The sequence below is a fragment of the Ascochyta rabiei genome, chromosome 11 (genome assembly GCF_004011695.2).
Source record: "Ascochyta rabiei chromosome 11, complete sequence".
In the NCBI taxonomy this organism is placed as follows: Eukaryota; Fungi; Ascomycota; class Dothideomycetes; order Pleosporales; family Didymellaceae; genus Ascochyta; species Ascochyta rabiei.
Window position 1 is genome coordinate 1,503,045 of NC_082415.1, and position 26,532 is coordinate 1,529,576.

The 26,532-nt window shown below is 48.9% G+C and overlaps 8 protein-coding genes across 9 annotated transcripts, besides 20 other annotated features; all 8 read left to right on the forward strand.

The window, feature by feature from the left end:
- Window positions 1–715: 715 nt before the first annotated feature.
- On the forward strand, window positions 716–1,274 carry EKO05_0007101 (U6 snRNP-associated protein Lsm7; the record flags this gene model as incomplete). The annotated part of the gene is made up of 3 exons (XM_038940658.1): window positions 716–923; window positions 1,015–1,086; window positions 1,147–1,274. 3 exons carry the CDS (start codon window positions 716–718, stop codon window positions 1,272–1,274), a joined length of 408 nt encoding a protein of 135 aa, XP_038797624.1.
- Window positions 744–803: a tandem repeat.
- Window positions 1,125–1,143: a tandem repeat.
- Window positions 1,275–1,932: 658 nt separating the features above from the next.
- EKO05_0007102 (uncharacterized protein) lies at window positions 1,933–4,167 on the forward strand (the record flags this gene model as incomplete). The annotated part of the gene is made up of 4 exons (XM_038940884.2): window positions 1,933–2,334; window positions 2,384–2,475; window positions 2,523–2,813; window positions 2,865–4,167. 4 exons carry the CDS (start codon window positions 1,933–1,935, stop codon window positions 4,165–4,167), a joined length of 2,088 nt encoding a protein of 695 aa, XP_038797625.2.
- A 12-nt stretch (window positions 4,168–4,179) lies between these two features.
- Window positions 4,180–4,388: a tandem repeat.
- Window positions 4,389–4,390: 2 nt separating this feature from the next.
- Window positions 4,391–4,829: a mobile genetic element.
- A 428-nt stretch (window positions 4,830–5,257) lies between these two features.
- Window positions 5,258–5,303: a tandem repeat.
- Window positions 5,267–5,376: a mobile genetic element.
- Window positions 5,284–7,165: a mobile genetic element.
- Window positions 6,097–6,305: a mobile genetic element.
- Window positions 6,097–6,308: a mobile genetic element.
- Window positions 6,103–6,299: a mobile genetic element.
- Window positions 7,164–8,855: a mobile genetic element.
- Window positions 7,740–8,116: a mobile genetic element.
- Window positions 7,761–8,116: a mobile genetic element.
- Window positions 7,809–8,116: a mobile genetic element.
- Window positions 7,830–8,116: a mobile genetic element.
- Window positions 7,962–8,113: a mobile genetic element.
- Window positions 7,962–8,116: a mobile genetic element.
- Window positions 8,856–8,866: 11 nt separating the features above from the next.
- Window positions 8,867–8,958: a mobile genetic element.
- Window positions 8,959–8,976: 18 nt separating this feature from the next.
- Window positions 8,977–9,119: a dispersed repeat.
- A 441-nt stretch (window positions 9,120–9,560) lies between these two features.
- EKO05_0007103 (uncharacterized protein) lies at window positions 9,561–9,857 on the forward strand (the record flags this gene model as incomplete). Its single annotated transcript, XM_059636954.1, has 1 exon — window positions 9,561–9,857. The coding sequence occupies one exon, from the start codon at window positions 9,561–9,563 to the stop codon at window positions 9,855–9,857; it is 297 nt and encodes a 98-aa protein (XP_059492937.1).
- Window positions 9,580–9,710: a tandem repeat.
- A 3,545-nt stretch (window positions 9,858–13,402) lies between the features above and the next one.
- Window positions 13,403–14,530, forward strand: EKO05_0007104 (type II membrane protein; the record flags this gene model as incomplete). The annotated part of the gene is made up of 2 exons (XM_038940836.1): window positions 13,403–14,283; window positions 14,335–14,530. The coding sequence occupies 2 exons, from the start codon at window positions 13,403–13,405 to the stop codon at window positions 14,528–14,530; spliced, it is 1,077 nt and encodes a 358-aa protein (XP_038797626.1).
- Window positions 14,531–15,598: 1,068 nt separating this feature from the next.
- On the forward strand, window positions 15,599–16,738 carry EKO05_0007105 (uncharacterized protein; the record flags this gene model as incomplete). Its single annotated transcript, XM_038946303.1, has 1 exon — window positions 15,599–16,738. The coding sequence occupies one exon, from the start codon at window positions 15,599–15,601 to the stop codon at window positions 16,736–16,738; it is 1,140 nt and encodes a 379-aa protein (XP_038797627.1).
- A 560-nt stretch (window positions 16,739–17,298) lies between these two features.
- On the forward strand, window positions 17,299–18,333 carry EKO05_0007106 (uncharacterized protein; the record flags this gene model as incomplete). Its single annotated transcript, XM_038940765.1, has 2 exons — window positions 17,299–17,389; window positions 17,444–18,333. The coding sequence occupies 2 exons, from the start codon at window positions 17,299–17,301 to the stop codon at window positions 18,331–18,333; spliced, it is 981 nt and encodes a 326-aa protein (XP_038797628.1).
- Window positions 18,334–20,957: 2,624 nt separating this feature from the next.
- EKO05_0007107 (phospholipase C type enzyme) lies at window positions 20,958–21,581 on the forward strand (the record flags this gene model as incomplete). 2 transcript variants are annotated; one of them, XM_038940643.1, is made up of 2 exons in its annotated part: window positions 20,958–21,236; window positions 21,285–21,581. In XM_038940643.1, 2 exons carry the CDS (start codon window positions 20,958–20,960, stop codon window positions 21,579–21,581), a joined length of 576 nt encoding a protein of 191 aa, XP_038797629.1. The 2 variants fall into 2 exon arrangements, with proteins under 2 accessions (XP_038797629.1, XP_059492938.1); XM_059636955.1 differs by having other exon boundaries at window positions 20,958–21,581.
- Window positions 21,582–25,399: 3,818 nt separating this feature from the next.
- Window positions 25,400–26,401, forward strand: EKO05_0007108 (uncharacterized protein; the record flags this gene model as incomplete). Its single annotated transcript, XM_038946306.1, has 1 exon — window positions 25,400–26,401. One exon carries the CDS (start codon window positions 25,400–25,402, stop codon window positions 26,399–26,401), a length of 1,002 nt encoding a protein of 333 aa, XP_038797632.1.
- Between the last annotated feature and the right edge of the window lie 131 nt (window positions 26,402–26,532).

The window sequence follows — 26,532 nt, forward strand, 5'->3', positions numbered from 1 at the left end:
AATAAGAGGCTAGCGCGCGAGAGCGGAGCCCGCAGCCAATAGCGAGCCCCGCGTGGACGCAACCCTCAGCGACCGTCCGTCCGAACAGGCTGCAGCTCCGAGCCGGGCAGACAGAGACGTGCGTCTGGTGTCCGAGTGGCGGACCAGCTCACGGCACACGCTCCACGCCCCTCCGCTGGCTGTCCGCAGTCCCACTCCCTGCGGCCGCCGCGAGCAAAGCAAGGAAGGCGTCCAAGCTGGGTGCTGTGGTGCTGTGCTGTGGGTGCTGTGCTGTGGGTGCTGTGCTGTGGGTGCTGTGCTGTGGGTGCTGTGCTGTGGGTGCTGTGCTGTGGGTGCTGTCACCTGTGCGTGCTGTCACCTGTGCGTGCTGTGGACAAACCAACACGGCAGACAGCGCTGCAGGCTCCCATGCTGCACTGCGGCCGAAGCGGTCCAGGCCCCTCGCACCCTGGGCCTGACGACAAAAATCCCGCACTGTCGCACATGTCGCACACTGGCCTCCCGCTCCCTCGCTAGCTGCAGGCGGAGATTTCCTCCTCGACCCGGCTCAACCTTTGGCCGACGTCACGTGCCATCGATCCACCGAGCCACCACCCGAGCCATAGCCACTAGCTCGAACTCGCCTTGTCGACGACGCACAGACGCACATCGACCTGCACGTCACTACGCGTCCTCACCCCATCTACACACGCCATCCTTACCGACTTTGCTCAACATGTCTGAACGCGGCGCATTCCGGGGACGCGGCGGAGGTGGAGGAAGGGGCGACCACCGCGGTGGACGCGGCGGTGGAAGAGGCGGCGCACACGCTGGAAATGCAGCGGGGCAGCAGCAGACAGAGAGGCCGAAGAAAGAGAATATCCTGGACCTGAGCAAGTACATGGACAAGCAGATCACCGTCAAGTTCAGCGGTGGGCGAGAAGGTGAGTCGTCTGGGATTGCACACGCACGCGAGGGGACCAGACGCGACTGCTGCGCGTGGATGGAGCAAGATGAATGCTGACACATATCAAGTCATTGGAACGCTAAAGGGCTACGACCAGCTGATGAACCTCGTGCTGGATGAGGTCAAGGAGGCCATGACGGGTAGGCTGCCATGCATCTTTGGGAAAGCTCACCGCACTAACAACAACAACAACAACACAGATGACGAAGGCAACGTACGATACCGCAAGCTCGGCCTCATCGTCGCGCGTGGCACCCTCCTCGTCGTCATCTCGCCTATCGACGGCAGCGAAGAGATTGCCAACCCTTTCATACAAGAAGACGAATGAGACGACCCCAGCTCATCACACTCAGCATGCAGCAGGCGCTGTGAGAGCCTGACCGCCAGGCGAACCAGCACCGCACCCCGCATCTGCACGAGGGCGAAAGACGAGGTTCAAAAAAGGAAGCAGGCCTGCACGATACCCACGACCATTCTACGCGGACTTGGCCCGAGATTGGGGGAACGAGATGGCGCCAGAAGAGCCGGGCCATGTCCAGTGTAAAAGGACGCTTAAAACGTAGCTGCGAAGAAACAAACAACCGAAACGTCAATAACTTGCACAGCCCCAGAGTACTGCGCATTGCACAGTGACAAGCAATCTTGAAGCTCATACTTGACAAGACAGATGTGTCTACTCAACTTCAATGGCTGCTACATCAGGGACAATACTTGGCAAGACAGATGTGTCTACTCAACTTCAATGGCTGCTACATCAGGGACAATAATTGGCAACGGGAAGGTGTGGGCAGCGCCGAGTGCATCAAGGACTGAGCAGGCGCACTTACCTGCACAATACCCTCACTACACTTGCCAAACACTGCGCTTGTATTTACCACAGCAATGCAGTCTTGATACGATTCTCAACGTACCCTATGCACCTTTCTAGCACCACATTCTTCCTGCTATCTCATACACGCCCTTCCATCTGACCACGCACCCACAACATGCAGCCCGTGACGCGCACGCCGCCGGTGCCCGACATATCCCGCTGCAAACTCAAGCAGGTTGCTTGTTGGATACGCGATGATCTCGACCTACTCGTTGCACGCGAAGGCCCCAACAGCCTCCAGCCAGACGACGTTTTGTTCCTCCACGAGCTCTTCGTCGCCCTCTGCCAATCGACAACCATCACGGCCCTGGACCTCCGCGCTACCGGCATCCACAAGGCTGTAAAGGACATCGCGGGAATCGCTACGCGTTGGCCCGGACGGCTGTGTGATGATTGCGACAGGATCATCGTTGTCTGGACGAGCAAGTTTGGAAAGTTCGACAACCTCCATCCGTTCTTGTGCGGAAGAGGCGGAAGACTAGAGGGCATTGCCAGTGTGACGGAATACACTCGACAGGTAATACATGTACATTCAAAGTCAATCGCTTGTCACTTACACCGTTCAGGCACTCCTCAAACGATGGTCTGAGCACTGCCCCGAGAAGATTCATCCTAGCGTCGCCCACAGGCATGGAGATCTGGGTTTCAAGGCTGGAGAGTGAGTCCCCATCACGATTCAGCGACCAACACTCACACATTGTGCAGCTGGTGGATCAACCCTCTGTTTGCACACCATGCAGGCATCATCGGGCTTGAGTCGGTCGCAGGCGGTACAACCTATGACAAGAATTCTGCCTACGCTCTCGTGTTGAAGGACACGGGCGAAATGGACGCTACATCGGAAAACGCCTTCTCCTACCGCTGTCCCATCAACGACAAAGGAAAGTTTCGACTGACCGCCGCAACTCCGACAGCTCGTGACCCGATACGCGTACTTCGCAGTCACAGTATCAACAGTATCTGGGGACCGAAGGCTGGGATCAGATATGAGGGGCTGTAGGTCAGCTGGGTCTCGCAACCGTTCAGCGCACTGATGTCTTCTTCCAGATTTTCAGTCAAGGGCTGGAGCGTTCGGCGAGCCAGGCTCAAGGACACCTTTTGCGGAGAATGGAAGGAAGGAGACATACTCTACGAAGTCATGATGCAGAGGAGGGATCCTGTGCCAGTGGAAGAGGTATCCAGACGGCCAACCAACATGGAGGTTGACGACTATGTCGAGTACAAACGATTGCGAAAGCTTCACCGTGAGCACAAGCGCAAGGCGCCCGGAGAGCTGCTCATGCCGCAGCAGCCTCTCAAAGCTGCTCCACCTATACTACCACTCCCTGTATCGAGCGGCTCGACCGCGGCGCCCCAGTCGATGCTACGTGCGTCGCCAAGTGTCTCTCGCAAAGCCGCTTTCAAAGAACCAGTCTTTGATCCACCCATAATGTCGCAATGGGCAGACAGGCCACCGTCCACCGACGTCGTGTCTCCCATGACCGTTCCAGGTCGCCAAGAATCCTTCTTCCTCGCTAGGCCTGCTGTTGAAGACAAGCGCAGATCCAGCCCAGCCACTTCATTCGACACCGTTTCCCACGAAAAAGACACACAGATGCTCGGCCCCAGCATCGGCTCGCAGGCCAGCAGCCTTCGATCAGGCCAAAGCGACCTCAAAGAAATCATACCATGGATCGATCTAGAAGCAGACGTACCCGTACCCTCGCCCTCCAATGCGCCGCCCGCGGCGAAAGAGATGCCCCCCCAGGCAATGGAAAGACCCGAGGCCAAGGCCGCTGCAATGAACCCGGTGAAGAAGATCAGGAAGTTGGCCAGAGACGCCGGACGACCGAGCGAGATCAGCGCGCAGGGTCCTGAGGCCAGGAAAAAGAGCAACGCCGCCAACGAACGCGGTCTCAAGCTCCACCCCTCGAAGCCGATAGTGGGCAGAAAGAGAGAAAAGCCCGCAGAGACGGAGAGGGGGGAATCCGGGATGAAGAAGCTGCTGGGAAGGAAACCAAGACTCTTTGATGGCGCGGGGATTAGTGCCCATGAGGGGGCTGGGTCGCAGAGCACTCCCCACTTGCGCTCCACCTCGGCGATACCACTGCACTCCCCAACCCCCACCAGACGTCCAACCCCAGACCCTCTTCTCGCCACGGACTCCCACCTCGTTTTGTCTCATGGCCTGGATGCTATCGAGTTTACCTCTCCCCTTGACGACCTGCCTTCGAGCTCGGTAATGTCATTCCCCATCAGCGTTCCGGTCGCGATGCCTCGTGCGGAGATTTGGGATCGCAGAGTAGGCTTAGCACGCGTTTTCTTGGGGTTGCTAAGAGGGGTTGTGGGAAGGGAGGGGAAGGTGTTGTAGTCTGTTTTATTATTGTTGTTTTTATTGTTTTTATTATTATTGTTGTTTTTGTTGTTTTTGTTGTTTTTGTTGTTTTTGTTGTTTTTGTTGTTTTTGTTGTTTTTGTTGTTTTTGTTGTTTTTGTTGTTTTTGTTGTTTTTGTTGTTTTTGTTGTTTTTGTTGTTTTTGTTGTTTTTGTTGTTTTTGTTGTTTTTGTTGTTTTTGTTGTTTTTGTTGTTTTTAGTTAACGTACTCCACGGGCGAGTCGGACACACAGGCGAGTCGGACACTCAAATTCACACCAAAAATCACAATTCTTAAACTTTAATATCTCCACAACTACACAATAAAATTATTTAAAAATTAATATACTACGCTGCATGTATATAAAGATAAAGACTATAGAAGCGCTTAGCTTTCCTCCTATTAATGTAGAAGTTAGTAAGTAAGATATAAAATACAGGGATTATTTTAGCGTACTTTTAAATACCTCTATGTGTATCTATAATAGAGCTTAGTGCTTCTAGACTCTTTATTTTTATATAGATGCAGCATAGATTTTAAATTTCTAGACAATTTTATTGTGTGGTTGTAGAGATATTAAGGTGTAAGAATTGTGATTTTTGGTGTGAATTTGAGTGTCCGACTCGCCTGTGTGTCCGACTCGCCCGTGGAGTACGTTACCAGGTTCTGTTGTTTGTTTCTCTGCTTAGGGACTAACTGTTAAACTTGGTGATGTTATCTCTAATTAGCATTCTAGTGGTAATGCTAAATGGCTTGCTTGTGTAGAGATTTGGGATAGCAGAGTAGGCTTAGCACGCGTTTTCTTAGGGTTGCTAAGAGGGGTTTTAGGAAGGGAAAGGAAGGTGTTATAGTCTGTTTTATTATTATTGTTTTTATTATTTTTATTATTTTTGTTATTTTTATTGTTTTTAGTTACTAGGTTCTGTTGTTTGTTTCTCTACTTAGGAGCTGGTATTAAACTTAGTAATGTTATCTCTAATTAGCATTCTAGTAGTAATAGCTTGTACGGAGATTTGGGATGGCAGAGTAGGCTTAGCACGCGTTTTCTTAGGGTTGCTAAGAGGGGTTGTGGGAAGGGAGGGGAAGGTGTTGTAGTCTGTTTAATTATTGTTGTTGTTTTTGTTGTTTTTGTTAACGTACCCCACGGGCAAGCCGCTCAACGGGCGAGCCGCTCACTTTTGCCAAGCCCCCACCAAACTCCACCCTATTATGGCCCAAAACAACCTAGTTTGGTGCTACAAAGTGCAGTATGGCCTGTAATACTATTTAGAAACTACTTCTACCTCTTTCTAACACGTTCGCGCGTTATGTCCTGTCTGATTGCACTGTCCACAGCGTCTTTAGGAGGGCTCACCTCCTTTAGCGCGCACCTACTTCTTTGCCTTCTTCCTATTACTACGCGCCCTAAACTCCTTTAGAGTTGTTAATTGCAGGCTATCCTTAACTATTAGGGTCCCTTCTGCCTAAACTTGCTTTCTTTTGTGTAATTTTTGTTGTGTAGCTACCTTATTAGCAGCTTAAAGCTAAGTAATCTCCTGTTGCGCTAACACTAGCTTATGCGCAATTATTACTACCCCTTTTGCTACCTTCTTAAACGCCTTAACTATAGAGGTAGGCGAACTATCTATATACCTCTAAATCCTTGTCTTTATAAGCGTTAATTACAACCTAAGTTTAAGGGTGTTACTTAGGGTTTGCGACTGCTAGAGCTTGTTGTTAATAGGTAGTAGTAGTGATAGAGTGCGCAACTTTACATTAAGGGCTATTATAACCTAGTCTAGGTTAAATAGGACTAATCTAGCACCTTAGAACCCTCCCTAGATGTTCTTAGAAGTAATTACAGCATTATAGGCGCGTATAAAGCATAGTAGGAACTCTGTCTTTATAATATAGTTAATCTAGTTATATATAAGTATTTTAGCTTAGCGCCTATACGCCTTCTTTAAAGCAGTAAAACAACCTATATTAAGGGGCTGTGTAAGGTGTAATAAGTAAAGAGGTAAATAGAGAGTAATAATCTTGTTATCCTTACAGTATTGCTGGAATTTAAGAGAGTTATAGCTCTTATAACTATTAATAATAAGTAAATGGTAGGTGCTAATAGTACGCTCCTTTATATGCCTGTTAAAGTGCTTTAACTAGTTAAGACTAAGCTTGTTAGTAGTCTAGCTGTTATTAGAGACTCTAATAACCTAGTTGTAAGGCAGATCCTCTTCTTTATACCAGGTAGAGAGGTAGTAGTAGGCTTTAAAGATAAGAAAGGCTAGAATAGCCTATCCTTTAGCATTAATGCTTACTATAGCTATAGCCCACTCTTAGTTGCCTAGCTAGATAGCCTTTGGCCGACCCTGTCGTTCTAAAGCTGTAATAACTACTCCTAGGGAGATCTGGCCTATTATAAAGCCTGTCTTGTTAAAGTTGTACGTGTCTTTATCCTAGATGCTATACTTAGCTTTAATATTAGCTACTAGGCTAAACTAGCCCTATAGAACCTTAGAATCCTTACAGAGGGCTCTCTTATAGTCGTACTTGCAATTAAACTTAACTTTAAGCTCTAGGTGTTGCTTAACAAACGTACTAGGCCAGTTTACGCTAATAGGGCCTAGATTGCGCTTAGCGCGCAAAGAATTAGCTATAGTAGCTATATCTAAGAGCTAAGGAGAAAATCCTTACATATCTAGCTTAAGAACATACTTAATAATCACCTCCTCCTTATTATTATCTAGCTTCTGTAAGTTAGCTATAGAATCTGCGCGTGAAGGTTGTCCTATGTGTTAGTTGCTTAGTGTCTTTTAAGGGACCCTATAGATAGCTGCAGCGCGTTACTAAGAGAGATTTGCGTCTTGTTTAAGAGCCTGGAGCGCAAGCTGTATCTAAGCTTCCTTTAACGCGTCTAAATGGTGTTGTTAAGAAGACATTGGTGTAGGAGGAGAAGTTTGGTGGGGGCTTGGCAAAAGTGAGCGGCTCGCCCGTTGAGCGGCTCGCCCGTGGGGTAACGTACTCCACAAGCGAGCTGCCCACCCAAGCGAGCTGCCCACTTTTGCCAAGACCACACCAACACCACAACTACTTTGTAATACTACAGTACACAGCAGCAATATACTGTACTAAATAGTAAGCTGTACTAGTCTATAGTACTCTGCGCATCTTTACTGCATGTTTGCGCGTTATGCCCTGTCTTGCTACATGTGCCACAGCGCCTTAAAGACTAAGTGCTCCCATTAACGCGTAACCTCTTCTTTGCCTTCTTCCTATCACTACAGGCCTTAAACTCCTTTAGAGTAGTTAGCTGCACTCCCTTACTAAACGTTAGTGTCCCTTTACGCTAGATTTGCTTTCTTTTGTGTAATTTATAACGTGTAGCAGCCTTGTTAGCTGCCTGTAGGTTAGCAACCTAGTTGCGCACTAAAACTAGTAAATGCGCCATTAGCTCTGCGCCTTTAGTAAGCTGATTAAGGGCGTCAACTATAGGCGTTGGTGAGCTATTAGCGTGTCTCTAAATCCTCTCTCAAATCAGATTTGATTAAGACCTAAATTCTAGGGTGTTGCTTAGTGTTTTAGACTCCTATGTGCTGTTATCTATAGTAGGTGGTGTTAGTGTGCGCAGGCGTACTTTAAGCTTTAATATTACAGCCTCTAGGTTAAATAGGACTAGACTAGTGCCTCTAAATCCTCCCTGTATGTTGCTATTAGTAATTAAAGCATTAAAAGCAGCTTTAAAGCACGGCAAGAACTTAAGTTTAGTAATATGTGTGATCTTGCTGCGCATCAGCCGCTTGGCTTGGCGGCCATAGGCCTTCTTTAATGGGGAGAAACAACCTACGTTAAGTGGCTGCAGCAGGTGCAACAAGTGTAGAGGCATGCACAGAGTAATAATATTATGCTCCTCACAGTACTGGTAGAATTCAACCAAGTTGTGGCTCTTGTGGCCGTCCAGAATAAGCAGCTAGTAGCTACTAACAGTGCGCGCCTTTGTGTGCTCATTAAAGTGCTTTAACTACTTAACTCTAAGCTTATTGTTAGTCTAGCTATTATTAGAGATATTAAGAACCTAGTTGTTAGGTATACTGGGCTCCTTGTACCAGGCTGAGAGGTAGTGCTTGCTAGAGAAGATAATGAAGGGTGAGATAGACCAGCCCTTTGCATTAATGCCCTAGATGATACTTGTCCACTCACAGTCGCCCTACTGCACTGTCTTTAGTCTCCCTTAACGCTTAGAGCCTGTAATAACAGCTCCTGTTAATATAGTGCCTATTATAAAGCCAGATTTGTTAAAGTTATAGGTGTCTTTATCTAGGATACTATACTTAGCTTTAGTATTCTCTACAAGCTAGAACCAGTTGCTAATTACCTTAGGATCCTTACAAAGCGCTCTCTTATAGTCATACTTGCAATTAAACTTGACTTTAAGCTCTAGCTAACGTTTAACAAAGTTGGCAGCCTAGTTCTTGCTAACAGGGGTCTGATGGCGCTTAGCAAGCAGAGAATTAGCCATATCCTCTACATCAGCAAGCTGGGGCAAGTATCCTTGCTCGTCTAGCTTTAGTACATGCTGGACAATCACCTCCTCTTCAGTGCTAGTCATCCTTATTATGTTAGGCTTGCAATTGCGTTAAGAGAGCGTTCCTGCGCGTTAAGTGTCTAGTGTTCTTCTAGGAACTTTGTAGATTGCTGCTGCGCGTCGCACGGTTGCTGCGTTGAGGCATTATGAGTTAAGTGAAGTTTAGTGTGGTCTTGGCAAAAGTGGGCAGCTTGCTTGGGTGGGCAGCTCGCTTGTGGAGTACGTTACGTTATTTTTTTTTGTCAAGGCCACGGCTCTGCCCACCGTGCCAAGCATGCCTCAAAAAGGTAACAATGCTCACTTTGATAGTGAGACTGTGGCCAGAACAGTACTTATTGCCAAACAGGTCGGAGGTGAACGCGACACATGCCTGAGGCTAAGAGTCTAACGCTGAGAGCCTAACATTTTTATTACTTTAATATACTAGGTTTTGTTGTTTATTTCTCTACTTAGGGACCAGCTATTTAGCTTAGTGATGTTAGTACTGATTGCCTAATAGGTAGTGTGCCGGTACACAGAGTAACTGCCAAGGTAGTTACTTGGAATACTTAGGTACCTGGCGGTACTGGTATAAGAGGGAAGAATAGAAGTTAACAACACCAACACCAGGACTATCAGCTACCAAGTACTAAAAAATTCATCATAAATATGCTTCCTGACTTCTTCACCCTTTACATCTATTAGTTGGCTATGCTCTACTACCTCCTTCTCTCTTGTACCAACAGGAAGCATTCCTGCACTTGAGTGGTCGTTCTTTAGCGCTGCCTATAATTGATTGTAGAGAGAGGTGGAATGGGAGACAACTTTTTTTTAGTGTTTTGGTGTTGTTATGAAGGATCGTGAGGAGGAGAAGAGGAAGAAGAAGAAGAAGAAGAAGAAGAAGAAGAAGAAGAAGAAGAAGAAGAAGAAGAAGAAGAAGAAGAAGAAGAAGAAGAAGAAGAAGAAGAAGAAGAAGAAGAAGAAGAAGAAAAAGAAGAAGCAAAAGGATGTAGTAGTCTGCCAGCATTATAATTATCAGCTCAACCCTTCTACAGCATATCGTTCTTCCTCCAAGCCCCGTTTCAGCTTTCGCTTTCGGCTTTCAGCTGCCCGCACACAGGCTACGCAAACCTCCCAATTCACCTGATTTGTACACACTACCCAGAGCAGAACATAATTAGTAAAACGAAAGAGCTCTAGTTAAGAGATGATGCGGGGTTTTGGTTCTCGAGTTGCATGGCAGTCGTTTGGACTTGAATTGTAATGGAGATGAGGGGGGGACGATTATGGATTTGTGGTGGGTTGTTAGTGACTACTGGAGGGTCTGCGCAGGGTGAGTGGATGAGGCATTGAGGCATCGAAGCGTGGGTTCGTAACCTGTACCCATCGATGGTCAGAACCGACCAACTGGTAGGTTTACGTGCTTGAATCAAGTCGATAGGGTGGCATCGCCGGGCTTGGATTGCAGACTTGGAGATCCTGCGTTGCGGCTTTATAGAGGTAGACTGATGCGCCGCGGTTTGTCTTGGGCTTCGCGGTGCGTTGCTCATGGCGCTCTGGGTCCGCGTACGCATTCGGGTAGTATTGCCTCGAAGAGGTTGGCGAAGTGGAGTGAGTTGGGCAGGCATGTAAATATGGCCGCCGTATAGCTATAAATGGACAGGGCGAGTTGGGTAAATTAGCAGTGTTTTCGACCCAAAGAGAGCTAATTTGGGCTCCGCGGGTCTATGTAGAGCGGCCGGTTTCAGGGACGCAGCGCAGAGTCCGAGATTGTTTCCTTGATGTATTCGGACCAATTTCGCGCTTGAGTTCAATGGAAAAATGTGGTGTCCATGTATTACGTGATTATGTGGGGGGAGAAGGTTTGTGTTGTGCTATCATTTGGTGGTGGTTTGACTGCTGACTCTTGCTTGGATATCGTCTGAAAACTACGTCACCCATCACGAATCATTCCTCTCTCACGCGCTGACAAACAACATGCTGCAATCTCAAATCGCCAGCATCAGCAATTACCAAATTTTTGACAATGTCGTCAACTGGCAATTTTTTTGAAATGTGACCTTGAGCGTGGCATTTGCACGTTGCACTCCCTGGGGCCGTCCTGTTGCGATTCCGTACTACGAACCCTGGGATTCACTTGGCTTGCATGGGTTGCTTAAGCGAGCGAGCGCTGATGCTGAGTAACCTCTTCGACTACACTCCATGTTTGATCAGCTAATCTTAGACTTCTCCGCTGTACTGATTTGCACGCTCAACCTGCGGCTCCTTTGCTAGGTTGATTTGGGTTTCCATGGCATCCGTTGCCAATCGGAGTATTGCGTTCATGCAACTTACATGGGCAAGCGACGTTATGCTGTCCTGGGATCATTAGAATATGGGTTTGGTTCACTATGCGAGCGCTATAGGATTGAAATCTGCAACAGGACCTTCGCTATGGCCCACATCTTGCTCAGCTATTGGCAATGCTGACGTGAATGCAGACAAATGGATGGACTTGTGAGCCTTGTTAGAGTGAGTAGACGGTGAGCATTTTGCGTATCTGCCATACGATCCTCCAACATCACAGCATGGCCAATCGTAAGCCCACAGACCCCTGCAGTCTCGATTAGAGAAGGTAAGATTACATCGAACTGCATCGTTCCTGACCCCTGTACTCCCGATCTGTGACCACGTTGCCATCGTGCATGCGGCTCAAACTAGGTTCTGACGCCAGCATTCATACCGCCTTGCTCTGTACGTTTGCCGTGTTATGAGCGAGATTCTGGCGACAAGAGCCTGGTTTCGAACGCCACGAGTTCTAAATCAGGACTGAATACAGTCCACGCGGTCAGGTCCTTTCTCCGTCACTTCGCACTCATCGTGTTTGCAGATCCGGAAGCCGTACCTAATCCATCGTTGGACGGTGTATCATTGGTCCTACTACAGATGGAGGAGCGCTTCGACATGATCCTGCAACACACCTAGTCGCCAGCCCTGTGCTGCACTACACTCGACAGCTTACGGCAAACAGGTGTAGTATGTTCGGGTGCTGAGTCGTCTATTTCCAACCCTTTGGCCGCAGAAGGGCGGCTTACGAACGGGGCGACAAAGCTGGGGATTGGGATATAACATGGTCGAAGAACAGCAGAGAGGGCATCACAATAACAAAAAGACAAACAACTCGGCCTTGCAAATAAATCTATACAGCAAGACACTCTAACGACCTTTCGAGAAAACGCACTCCATCAACAGATTCGGCCTGCGAGTACTCAAACTTCACTTGATCCTCCACTCAAGCAAGAGCCCCACCTCCAATCCAGCCATCCATAGTCGCGTCTCAAAGGTCTCCAAAGCCAGCTTCCTCCCTTACGCCCACTACTCAGCGCTCAAACAACCAAGACCTGCAAATCATGTCTTCCTCGTCATCCGCACAGGGCAACACTTCCACCACGGGCTCGAGTTCTGGGTCTGGATCAGGCCAGTCGTACCAGCTGCCCTACGCGCCGTTCCCGTATCCCATGCCTAACACGGGAGGCTCTGGAAAGGGATCGGGCAAGTAGACGGTCCGCCTTGGTCGGTTTTCTTTTGTCAAGCATGTGGTCGCGGCGTGTTGAAATCGATTAGATGGAGCGTTCACCCTGGAGAGTCCTACACTAGAGGTTGAATCGGTTAGACGGGGACAATGATCGTTCTGAGATGGTGGTTTGCATGTCTGGTTCTTTTCTCCAGGTCTTCTTGCGTTTGGTACTGTGGTGGTGGTGGTGGGCTTTTGCTTTTTTGTTTTTCATGCATAGACTCCACTCGTTTCTCGCATTGCATAGTTGAATGTTTCGTCTGATTCTGTACCCATCTCCTCCTTGCTGATGACTGACTTTGTTGTTCCTTGCCTTTCTCTCTCGGCGTTGAAGTGGAATTGCACATCTCCAGTGGATCTAGATGCAGATGTGTGTTTCATGTCTACTTCTTACCTTGGTTTGGGCGTGCAGTGAGTGCATGGCTTTGTGAAGTGTGCTCGAATCGAGAGATGACGGTAGCAACAAAGCAGAACACTCGAACAAAGAGATCTTCAGATAATGGAAATGCGAAATGCTGGCAAGGTAAGGCTATGCGGTGATGTTTTGTGCCTCAACGACTGCGCTCGAATGCGGGAATGAAGTTGCCCAGGGCCTGCCTGTGGCGGCTATGGCATCGCATTGTCCAAGCGTGATCAAGCTATAGAGGGCAAACCGGTCAGTTGGTGTGGTAGCCCATTGCTCTGATGCTTTGCTGCTTTTCAAACTACACTTGGTTGACAGGGCTGATAAGTGTGTGGTCCCTTCCATGCTGACTCCTTTCTCGCTGTCCTTTGCTACTGCTGCATATGTTTCATGTGTGCGGTTAGCGGTCGCAGAGAGATGAACGTTGGAAACAGGAGAGGGCTGGATGTTACATAAGCAGCACGTGTGATGACGATCATCATCGGGCCAACTTTGTGCAGCTAGGCGACCAACGCTCCAAGGCGACAACACTGCTCTCGTGCCACTGCAACGTACTGCATTTCCTTGTTCTCCTCTCCTGCGTGCTTGTTTTGCCCGCACCCTCTCTCACACTTCCTTTTCACACCTCTGCTAGCTGCGCGGATAACTCCTAGACTTCCGCCGAAGCCGTGGGATTACTCGCATCCCCCGTATCTACTACTATCTGTCCGCACTGCTGGGACAGACCTCCAACATCATGGCCCCCTCACGATCACACACGTCTCTCCTCTCTCTCCTCGCTGCCACCTCGTTACTGCCCCTCCAAGCATGGGCCTCGTTCGAGTGCAAAGACATGGCGACGCAAGGCGTGCACTTCAACTTCGAGAAGCTCGGCGGGCCACGCGTGGTACACTGGAAAGAGGAAGATCTGGAGCACGACTTCGAGTACAGGTACAACTTCACCCTCGACCTCTGCAGCGCGCTCAAGTCCGATTGCCATAACGGCGCTCGAGTCTGTGCCATGCGCGAGAACATCGACCTGTCGCAGGAGGGCAACTCGACAGTCACACCCATTGATATTGCTGGCACCTACACGTCCTACAACGGTCGCGACATCCAGGCCAAGTTCGAGCTGTTGCGAAACTCCAAGTCGAACTCGGACGCCGGGCGGGAAGGGTTGCGGACCGTACTACATGGAGGACGACTGCCCTTCGACGATAAGAAGACTGGGACAGACCAGCGCGCGATCATCGAATTTGTGTGCGACAAGGAGCGAACCGGCCTCGAGGGCAACGACACAGACGGCGGCAAGTCTGGCAACGACAAGGAGGGCGATAAGAAAGACGATAAGAAAGACGATAAGAAAGATGACAAGAAAGATGATAAGAAAGAGGACAATAAGGGGGACAAGAAAGAGGAGGAGAAGCAAATCAGCGGGAGAGACGAGGGCAGCAAGGACCAATGTGAGGACAGCGACGCTAGTCTGCGTTTCTGCGGATACAAAGTGGAGAACCTGGAGAAGGACAAGAAGGCGAGAACTCTGAGGCTTGAGTGGCGCACCAAGTATGCGTGTGAAGATGCGCCGGTGGAGAGGCCTGCAAGCTCTCACTGGGGCTTCTTTGGATGGTTCTTTATCATGTAAGTCGCACTACGTTTCTTCGAAGCGGGCAGCTGCTAACGTTGATCTAGTGTTTTCCTCTCGATTGCAGCCTATCTCATCTTCGGCTCATGGCTCAACTACAACCGCTACGGCGCTCGCGGCTGGGACCTGGTCCCCCATTCGGACGCGATCCGCGATGTGCCTTACATTGCAAAGGACTTTGGGCGTAAGATCTTCCAGACTGTACAGGGTAGTGGGACTAGGGGCGGTTACGCAGCCGTCTGAGCCACCATGGGTTCGATTCAAGCGAGCCTGAACTTTCGGCTGAGGCGGGCGAAGCCTTGGAGGGAGCAAAGTATAATCACTGGCGGCGTTACGGTCGTCCAACAAGCAGTTCCTCTTGTTCTGCACTTGTTACCTAGAACCTTTCGTGCTAACACTTTGTTAGTGCGCTTCCGTGCGCCTTCGTACAACATTGTATACATCTTCTTCCTACCCTCAGATCCCTTCTTCCAAACATTATCAGATACTGATGTATCTGCATTGCAACGCACGGCCTACACTCTAATCATGCGGTCAGATGATTGTCGATGCAGCTGCCGTTTACAGCAGGTGCAAATCCCTGCCACCGCTCGGAAATTCTCTCTTTGCATGTTCCGTTGCACATCTAAAGATCCTTAAGAAACAACACCACGTCTAGCTATGTCGTGTTTGCTGCGGGCCCTCCACGAAAATGACGCTGGTCGAAGCAGGTCTCCCTCAAATTGAAAACTTGGCAGGTTTTGAGTTTGCACATTCAAGCTCCTAATGCAAAATCTTCCTTGGCTTTATTTAAGCTCACAATCCCCATAATTACTGTTGTGGCGTGTAATCTGGGATGCCACAGGATAAAGTTGAGATCTGCGGATCTGGAGATCGCACTGCTACCCCACTTAATCCGCCAGCACATTCAGAAGGAGCTGTCGCGCCTCGCTTCGCCCCGGGGTCTTTGTTCTCCAAGCTTCACAATCGCTAAAAAGACATACCAGACCGACAAACAACAAATCATGTTACTGGCTGGCTCGGATGTTTTAAGTTCCGAGACAGATGTCTTCTGATATTAGTATTCCTGGAGGAAACAACCTGGAGAGCACGCTACACATGCACCTAACAGCGCCCCGCGGCATTTAGTCAACCAGATGTTCCAAATCCTTCTATCATCGTCAACGTCATGTCCAGAACCGCCACTGATGACCTTTATGATGGCTGTCAATCGGAATCTCAGATTTTCTCTTGTCTCTGAACGAATGCGTCTGCTCTACTTGCAAACTACCTGCTTTGAATCATCCCTGCAGTGTGATAGAAACAATAACTATGTCTTACCTCTCGACTCAGCACGATGATCCGGCACCTCTCATCTCACAAACAAAACTCGCCAGTATACTATCGCTACCTCATGAGCTCGCCCAATCGATTCTGGGGTTGATCACAAACTTCGAACCATGGACCTACTCGTCAATACCAGAACGCGCGGACGCAACAATCACTGATGAGAAATTGGTACCATGCACTCAGGATGCGATGCCCCTCAACATGACCTGCATCAATCGCTACATGTTGGGGCTGTCTGGCGGAAGCGGCTGGCTCATCCTTATGCTGTCACGACATCGACACCGCTTTTGTCGAAGCAAACATGATGGGATCTCGTCCGCCGTTACACAAGCACTGAGCAGAGCGAATGCACCCTTCAAGAAACTGCACTGGAAAAGTAGAGAATCCAGTTCTTGCCTTCAGATACGCGAGGACAGCGGTGCTGCCGACTGCCCGAACTCAAACTTCACGGAATTGAACAAGTCATCAGCCGAAGACGATACACTCAGACGACCGTTGACAAAAGCATCAATGGTGCGGTACCACACCTCTGTCCACTCAGAAGAAGAGGCGTACTTAGACGAGCAACCCGAGATTCGACGGAGTTCTGCCTTGCAAGATGCTGATGATGTTTCGTCACCGGCCACCGCACTGATCCTATACGACCCGACGCCAACAATCAAGCTCACTAAAATGGATACTGCAGAGCTTGCCAGTCGATCGGATTTATCGAAGACTGAAGCGCAGATATATGCTCTTCTTGTTGCGGTCTTAGTGACATTGACGCAATGTCGCATTTCTCTCCTTGAAGCCCTCGACAAGCTTGAGCGCGACACATCTATCCAGTCTATCGAGCCATATGAAAGCAAAGATTTCGCGGCACCCAGAATGAGCCCCAGACTCGGTCGACCCCGCAGCCTGTCTGGATCGACCGTGGCTGATGTACAACCACACGAAGAGTTGCTGTCGTTCTCAGCGGTATCGACGGTATATAGTTCGGAAAATACTGCTAAAAGAGTGCAATGGGAAGGGAGAGATGAGGAGGTTGTGAGTCCCAAGCGGCCGAAGTTGAGCCAGTACAAGCAAGTAAGCAGTGGAAGAGTGGCTACGCTTATGGATCGATTTGAGAAGTTCCATCTTTAAGACAGGTCTTCGTCAAGAGATTTCCGAACCCCGTCGATCATCTGGAGCCGTGCAGCATACCATTGCGTTAGTTCGCCAAAGCATGTGGTTCACGTTTGAGATAATAAACGAAGTATCTATTCCGCGGATGGAGATAGTTCGAGTCAGATCATCATGTATTTCCAGCAATCAGCAGCAAGCACAGTTTTTTTGGTCATTGACATGAGCGCTTATAACAAGTCTTCCATACCCCAATTTCGCAGCGCACAACGCGGTCTGTATATTCAGCATATCCAAATACGACAAGTCCAAACGAAAAGAAACATTGTTGGCTTCAGCGGGCTCTTTTGTCTACTTTCACTAACCACTCTACCGGCCCTGAGGTAGTCAATGTACAATGCTGCCAGATATGACTACCTGGGCACGAGAAGTGAGGCGTTTCACCTCATGCCTTCATACATATCTTCCGCAACACAGCTGGTGTCAACTGAATCAGCCTCAGCCCCCTATTTGAATCAAATTTCACGACTTCCTGCGTTTATAACTAACTAAATCTTCAACTTCAACTCATAGAATCTCCAATGTTTTCGAGCAAAGAGACTTCCGACTTCCTGTCGGCTCGCGACTATCATGCCTTCCTGACAAACCGCGGCCTCCTCAATTCCAGTAATTGTAAGTCAATTGATGTTGTCACATCTTGAAACAAACCTGACTGACTTGCCCCAGCTCGTCTTCTTTTCATAAAGGAGGCTTTTAACAATGACCAGACATTTCATGCTATTGTATCAGACTCCCTAGAAGCAAACCCCAACAATGAACAACAAGCGACACCTCCTGATTCCACTCCTCTGAAAGACACTGCCACCGAGGAGACCACTTCCAGCAACCCCCGCCAGTGCGAGTCGCTCCTCGAACCTTTGATCGCTGAGACGTCTCTCTCCCCAAAGATGCTACCCGCCATGCGAGCTTACCTGCCAGAAACCACTGCTAAGCAACCCACTCGTACCCGTGCAAAGTTTGATCTCTCTCAAGTCCTCGACACCCTGGGCTCAGACCAGCTTATCGCAGCTCGTGAGACAGTTGATTCTTTGCATTTCCCCACCGAGCAGCTACAAAAGGCGTGCGGTAACAACATCCGGCACTTTGAGATCTCGTACCATGCCACGCTGGGGGCGGTCTATGGGTTTCTCAACCGGGCACTGTCACACGATGTAGACATGTCTTTCCCTGACGGAAAGCTAGAAATCCTATCACAGTACAAGAGCAAACCAGCTCCTCTGACAGCCGAGGATAGACAGATATTGGAGTCGGTGGAGACTGCGTGGAAACGGTTCATGAAGGCCTGCTGCGCGCTTGCGCTTGCTGAAGCTGCGTGGCAGACAGCGGCTGGTCCGGAGTCTAGCGGAGATGTTACTGACGAAGGTCTAGCGGTCGCAGGTTCTTCTGCTCTCATAAACTCCACCCCTGATCCGCCGGTTAATACGGAAACGGCATCAAAAGACGAAGCTGAAGTCAGTCCAGATTTCTTAGACAAAGTGGAGGGACAGATTGCCCGTTTGGAAGAACTCAGCACTCGGGGAGCTTTGTATCTTTCTGGACGTGAGTGGGAAACATAATCGGGTATAGCTGACGTTCTGCTTTGCCTTAGAGTTAGCTGGAGGAGTGGGGACTTGAAATTTTTTAGAGGGTACACAATTAAGTTTCGGTAAGGATACTGTGGCTTCCTGTATGTGAGTAGTCTTGAAAAATGCAAAAATTGCAAACTATGAATTGAAATCGCACAGGGTGTTTGTGAAAAGCAGACTAGTGGATAACATGTGAGCCATAGAAGTGAGAATCAGTGACAGGACGCAGGTTTCTCGGCGTCTGAATCATTGGTATTGACATGATTGTTCCACAACATATAACACGGTCTAGTGCCGCTCCACCGTAATATCAAAGCCCAGCTTTGGCGCACAAGTACACCCTCAAACTTGATTATAATTCATCCTAAAAATCTTCGTTCATGTTCTTTCATGGTCTATTCAACTCATATTTATTACAGCAAGGTAGGTGTCAACAACGTTGTTTGATTCAAGCGCATCATCCACTACCATGTATTACATGATGGAGACTAGTGACTCAAGCAACCACCCGCATTGCTATGTCTACTATGACACAGGAAGTTTATCTTCTTAATTCTCATACGCCTAAGTATCACGAAAAAACACTAAAACAAGTCAACGCTGTCACCAGAGCTCAGCAAACAAGTCGTAGCTTACGTCTCTACAAGTAGGTCCTGCCGCCGGGCGCCGCTTCTCTTATTTCCTGTAGTTGCTTTCCATGCTCTCGAAGTACTGTCGAGCTGGCCTTGTCGACTTCGCCCCTGCGTAGTGCATACGAGTACCATGTCTTGAAGCAGTCTTTCTGGGCTGATGTAGGATAGCGGACGCCCTTCGCGCGATGAGCTTGTAGGACCATTGACTCGAGTGAACGTGCTGCAGAGGGCATTTCGGCCAAAATTGGGGGTTGGATACCAAGAGTTCGTATGAAGATTGCTATAAGCTTGGGGCTTAAGATTGATGGCTGTTGACGGTAGATATGATTCGATCAATCAGAATCGATATCACAGAGACAAGACAAGCCGACTGTTAGCAGTTGATGGTGAAAGTGGGTTTGTGGAACTTTAAGATTGGACTTCTGGAATGAACACGAATTGGAAATGCTATCTGAGAAGGAGTCGAGGGGATCTACTTAAGTTGAGGGGTATTGCTTACGGCCTTGTCCTCTTCCCGGCTCTCCAAGTTGTCTCCGCTCTGTATCACATTCCCTGCGTGCATCGCAGTATGACTGGCTTCCATGATCAGCCATCACTTCGTCTGATGCTTGCTCAGCCTTCGGCTACGAGCCCGCTGTACGTTAATTGGTCGAATTCTGCGACTGCCTCCTCTTTACACCCATCATATCGTTCCCGCGGGTGCGTAATCACATCATGGTAGCGTAGCTCCCCTATCATTGTGGCGGGATGTATATTGCTTGCCGCGGGAGGCTGCCGCGGGAGCTGACGTATGATTTTGACTCGCTTACCTACTTACACTGCAGTAGGTGGGCACTGATTGGCTGCTTGTACAACAAGCAGGGGTGCGGAGATCGGTATACAACCATGCGCTCTTTCGACGATATCGATCGCGCTCAACCGAAACACATATCGTGGTCCGACCAATCCAGCAAGCGTGTCAAAGAACTGAGGATCTCATACTTCCGAGCAATACAGTTTTCCTTAAAAAACCCCTCTTGTACAAGACAGTATGACTTCCCTCTGGATGCCTTCTAGCCTTTCCCGCTGGCGGACACTTCTATGTCAAGTTTGCCGCCACAACGAGCTGGGTCTAGGCGACTTCATACTTGACATACCACACATTGACATCCATCATAGGTCACAGTGTATCCTCCGGCATGCATGTCTCAACCTCTACCTGTGTGATAAAATGCATTTCGATCTTGACAGCCGCGTCGTAATATCATTTCTACCACCTAAGCTTGGTATTGAGGCCGCTTGAGAATTGTAGTGTCTCGGTCTGAGCCTGTGCATGTTCAAGTCAAAGGCTATTGAGAATGTTCTATCAATGTATGCTGGCGAACACATCATGCATGGTAGAAAATAGGTAAGCCTTTCTTCGTTGAGCCTACCTCACTGCCAACAAGGATGATCTGTCGTGATAGACCTCCTCTTGGGTATGGCTGGTATTTGAGATGAGAGAAAAGATAACTTTCTTATTCTAAAGAAACTTGAACAAAATACTTAGAGATTGTTGCAAATGCGAGAGACTGTACACGCGATGACCAGGAAGTGACGGAAGCTCGGATGCGAAATCCCGCTAGCCCGACCTGCTCTAGCGTGGTTTTTGGCAGGGAAGTGACTTCTAGGGTTTCCTCAATTCTTACCCCTGCAAGCATTATGATCCTTCCTTCCTTGGCTCTTCGCGATTGCTTTACATTGAAAATGCTTTCAAAGTTCCCATACCTCTTGCTTGAGCCTTTTCTATCACTACAGCTATCGCTAGAGCCTAGTCTCCATTTGGTCCGAGGCACGTCATAGAGGATATGGGCCGAGCGGGGTACGATCTGGGGGCAAGTTCTCGGACTTCGCGCAAGGCTCGCCAGCAATGAACCAACCTCGAAATTCAAGCCAATCTACCCTGCCAACACCCAAGTCTCACTGATTCGTACCCGCATCGACAAACTCACCTTTCGGAGCACAATGGTTGCCTCATTCCGTGATCTCCTGGGCATCCGTCCAGGTACAGCCTCAACGTCCGACTCTGCGCTCATTATTATCGATGCACAGAATGAATACGCGGAAGGGCAGCTGAAGGTCACCAACGCTGAGTCGAGCGGTAAAGCCATTGCCAGCCTGCTCGAAAAGTATCGTGCTGCGAACGGCAAGATCGTCCACGTTATGCACCAAACACCCGAAGGCGCCCCTATCTTTACTCCTGGCACCAAGTTAGCGAACGAATTTAGCAACGTTGCGGCCAAGGTACGAGTGCTTACATCATTTACCAGAACGCATACTGATCGGGTTCAGGACGGCGAGGAGGTGATCTGGAAGCAGTTTCCTGGCTCTTTCGAGCAAACCTCTCTTCACGACACTCTCCAGTCGTGGGGTGTCAAGAAAGTTGCTCTCACTGGATACATGGCACATGTATGTGTCTCCACTACCGCTCGTGAGGCTATGCAGAAGGGCTACGAAGTCATTCTCGTTGAAGATGCTATTGGCGACCGCGACATACCCGGTGTCGAGGGTAGCGAGCTCACCCGAGTTGCGTTGGCAGAGTTGGCAGATGTCTTCGGTACGACCGTGCAAAGCTCGGATATCAGGTAGAACGTTAAAGTATTTCTGAAGCCGCGTTGGTGCAATGGCACAATCCAACGTGGATCCGTAATCCGAGCTTGACTGAAAAATTCTCTGCAACTTGTTCACCCCATCTGAGATGTTCGTGATGTATGCGAAGATGTACCATGATCCCAGCATTGAAGCAATACCATTGTGAGCATTATCAGCCGTGAATATTTGTGAATCGTCGGAGGAACAAGGAGGTGACCGATTGAAGCGACAAGGCTAGAATCGCTTAGCTGGCGCTTCGGTCTTCATCATCGCTGACTGACAAGGGTCTTTCTGTGTTGTCGCCCTGCAGCCCTCACGACCAACATGAAACAGGCGCTAAAAGCTATGAATATCCTGAAGGATCTCAGGGAGTAGGACCGTTGATATCCATGCACGGGTAGGCCTGACGTTTGGTTGGGTATGCCCGCGGCAGTCGTTATGTTTAGCCAAGTCCATCATACCACACATCAGGTCCGGCATAGCCTGGTAGTCATAACTAAGGTTTTGCATAGACCTCGTGCGGCGCGTCGTGAAGAAAAATGCAAGCAACAGCTTTCCACTCAATCGTCCAGAGTGCACGTCGAGCATGTCCTGTTTCGCCGTGGATCCTTGTGTACCGTCATCTGACAAGAAGGATGATCGGCCTCTAGCAGGATTTAAAAAACCGTCAAAGACCATCGGGACTATTCTTAGGTTCCAGATTGTTGGCAAGTCAAGCACTGCAGCGCTCGCTTCCATATATACTGACAAGGTCTTAGCCCTGACCTCAGCATTTGCACACTATTGGATGTTCGACAACCTGGACGGAAAATCTACGGAAAACCGTCTTCTTTCACAATAACAAGTCTCTGCTTTGTCGCAGCTTTTAGTCACAGTATTTCGCGCATCGTTAAGTGCCAGTGTTGGGTGCTGCCTTGCACAGCATCTATGGCATATTTTACAGGGAAGCGAAATACCCTTACTTATGGTTGAAAAAATGTTTCTAATTCGTTCGGATTTCCTTACCCTATTCGATTTGAGAGTACTCTGGAGAGCTCCTTTGCTTTTGTCCATGGCACTTTTCATATGGATTCTCCGGATTGCAACTATCTACCCACCCGGAGCCTTGGGCGTGGCCCTCGACTCCTTCACCTCCACTCACTATGTCAACACATCTGTCTTCAATCCATTGCCACCAAAGAATTGGAATCCACTTCTGACGACATCAACATATAACCCTGGTTTGTGTGTAGAGCTCCTGATAGCGTACGACCTCGAGCCATCTGAAGCACCTTATCAGAAAGAATTTGCAATAGCCAAGGATGCTTGTCATGGCGAAGACGTTTATCCCTGCTTCGCGCCAAAAGTAGCCCTCGTCAACACAGCTAGAACAGTTTTAGCTGCCGGTCAGATCACCAGCTTTCCCCCTTCTACAGGGTTGAACTCCACTTATCGACTCAACTTCCGAGCGCCACAAATGCAATGCAACACCTCGGAAGCTATTGATGATACGTTCCAACTGGTTTCTAATTCTTCGGATGGGAGGCCTGCAATTTTCGGTTTGGTCTACAATTCGAGTCAAACGTTGGGCCGATCCCGCGAAATGACCGCGACCAAACGAGATATCCTAAGCTTTTCTACGCGATACCCTTACAAGGTAACCTCATCTATTACGGCTGTGGCCCGAACATATGAGACGCGCTGCCAGCCTTTCTCGATGAAGTACGATCTCAACATATCATATGTAAATGGGTTGCAGGACATTAAATTCTCTACAAGCGATCCGATACGATATGAGGATCTCACCGCCAACTCGACGGAGGAATCATACAAATACTATGGGGCGCATGATAGTCTGCCTTGGTCAGTAGATTCGCGAGACATTAGTATCTATCCGCAGGACCTTCAGATCTGGATCGAGGGTTACAAGAAGACCCTCCCAATCCTTAATGAATATGCTATACTGGATACGCTAGCCTAACTTTTAGATTTCCAGTGGTACAAACGCTTCAGTCGCTCCCTCGAGGATAATCGTACTTGCATTGAAAGCCAGTTTACGCCAGATGCACCCACCGCGGTCAACTGTACATGGGTATGGGAAGAGTATTCAGGAGTGGGACTGACAACTAGCTCCAGTAAGTGGTCTGACGCGCTAAATTACGAATATCATGTACTTACTCTGGCTATTGCAGCTGGTGAAGAATCTCTCAAAACATCCGTTTTCGACATCAACCGGTTCAATACCACAATGGAAGATGATTTCACATATGACCCAACCCTTACAGTCGATATTACTGAAGCGAAACTAAACGCTATTCTCAGCAATATAACTATCTCCGCCATATCTCTCGGTACCTGGTGGGACTCCGTACCGATCGATACCACAGGATTCCGCAACACCTATCGCTTTTCCCAACCACTCAACCTGGTGCTTCCGTATTCTATCTGTCTAGGATGTGCTGTAATCTTCGCAATGGTTGCGATATATTCGCTGTGGAAAAATGGCATGTCTGCAACAGATGGAAGCTTCGTGCAGATCATGTTAGCTACGCGAGGAAATACCAGGATGGAGCAGCTAGCTATGGCTGAACATAGTGTAGATTTGGCCAATGTGTCAAAGGAACTGTGGGCGTCGAAGGTCAGATTCGGAGAATTGATCACTCAGGATGCGACTGCAGTTACGGGCGTCAGACGGGGATTTGGCACGGTCGATGAGACGTTGCCATACAAGAAGAGGAGATGACGGTGGTCCAAAAAAAACACGGCATAGAAAATGCTCAGACTCGAGTCACCGGCGAAGACTTTTGAGAAGTGTTTTCTCTTCCTCATTCTTGCTGTCTTTACTCCTTGTTGCCTGTTGCAGTCCGAAGTCGAATAGAAAAGGTCCTTCAGCATTGCAAACCCACAGGCTAGCGTGAAAGAGCTGGCCATCGGAGACGATCGGCGGCTGCATAGTCACGCGAGCTTACAATTCGCACATTTCATGCCCATGCACACTGCGCACGTGATGGGGTTCGATGCGGTGTGTTCGTGGCGAACGAAGGTTGGTGGAGGTCAAATCGTGCCTGCAAAGCCTCGGTTCGCGTGCTAGCGCGAGACTGCCAGCTCACCCACGGCCGCACCCGAACCTACTCACTTCTTTGTTTCACCACTAACAGCACATGGCCCTGGTTGAGTTCGCCTTACAATCAGACGTGGCTACGAGGTCGGGTCTTTGTAACAGGTTTTCACCACTGCAACCTTGATTCGTTCACGCTACTGATGTGTCACTCGATTTCTTCATCGCCCGTATCAGCTGTAGAGCAGCACGGAGCTGTTAACACGCATATAAGATGGAAGCCGAGTTGAGTTTTGCGGTTACGATATGAAGCTGAAGTCAGCATCACCTTCGAGCGCTCAAGTAGGCCATGCTGCGAGGGTTCACTGCGACTGTGTCATGGATGAGCGCATCGAACTCGCTCTCCAAACGCAATGGTCTCACCTCTTGAGTGTTTGCAAGGGAGTTATTCCAATGGTTCCGATAACATGGCAATAGCACCACGAACAAACTGTGAATGCGAAGTTAAGCTGTGCTTGCAATGATGTAAGAGTACGTGTACACAGCAGCATCAATAAGCATGAGCGCAAGGTCATTCAAGAACTGGTACATGACAACCTTCCAACAGCACTACAGCAACCGCCATTAAACAAACTTTTCGATTGAACGCCTTTGTCACTTCACACACCCGCAAACATTCACTGGGTGTCTTTCACCCGCAATGGTCATGCGTTGGCAAAGGCTTTCGCCTTCCCATATTACGCACTCTACGACAAAACGTACACCCGTACCCACTCCCATGGACGCGTTCATCAAAACGCAACTTCGTCCCGTAGACGAGTGTATTGTCTGTACTGAACCGTTCAGCGATACTCATAAGCCTGTTGCCCTGGACTGCAAGCATATTTTCGGTCACATATGCATCTCAAAATGGATCTTGGACGGAAGAGGCAACAATGCAAGTTGTCCAGTCTGCAGGCACATTCTTGTTGCAAGGAAAAGCCCGCAGCCAGCTTTCGATGCACCTTCGATATGGAAGCAGCTTTGCGAACTACCTTTGGAACGTCTGCATGCTTTCGTAGAGGAGCTATGGGTCGGCATACGTGATCTTTGGAAACGCAAACCCAACGGCAATTTCACCATCAGCGAACTTCTGGAAAAAGCCATATTTCCGGCTCTCATCGAAACTGGAGCACAAGCTTGGAGTGGAACGCACGATGCTCTCACCGATGCCTACAATCTCGTTGCAGCATCGTGGGACTCCCTGGGTCGACCAAACAGATCGATGGGTCTTGCGATCCCACTCGTTCGTCTTGCGCGTTTGGTGTCCAGCGCAGCAACCACACTGCCGCTTTACCTCACAGACTTGTCGCGAACAACTATGCTGATCTGGAAGGCAAACGCGTGTCTTGGTCTCTGGGAAGAAAACATCAGCTGGGACTTGATAATGGATGCTTCGAGGCTGGAGTCAGAGCGACATTTGCCTTTGTTGCATCTATACACAGTGCTCATATCGCAGAGCATCGCACATAAGTCTGGTCCACAACAGCCACTACCTAAACGTCGACATGATATCATGAACCTTGTTGTCGAAAAATGCTGTACCAAAATTGGGCAAGCAAATTTCACCAGCAAGCCATCTAACGAATTCAAGAACACTCTGGTCATTGTTTTCCAGGAGCTTTGGAGATATCAGCACGAACAAGCGCGACTGAGCTTAAGAGGCCATGCAGGGGAAGAGCCCATTGTGAAAGGGATATGGGGCATTGCCAATTGGCCTGTAAGGAGGGACAGCATCTGACGGTGCATTGGAAATGTACAATACTTCATTGATGGAATTTTAAAGCGTAGGCAAAGAGCATTTGTCTTCCCATAGACCTTGACGCAACTACTACATGTACATTGCACTCCGCACTTAGCACTATACTTTTA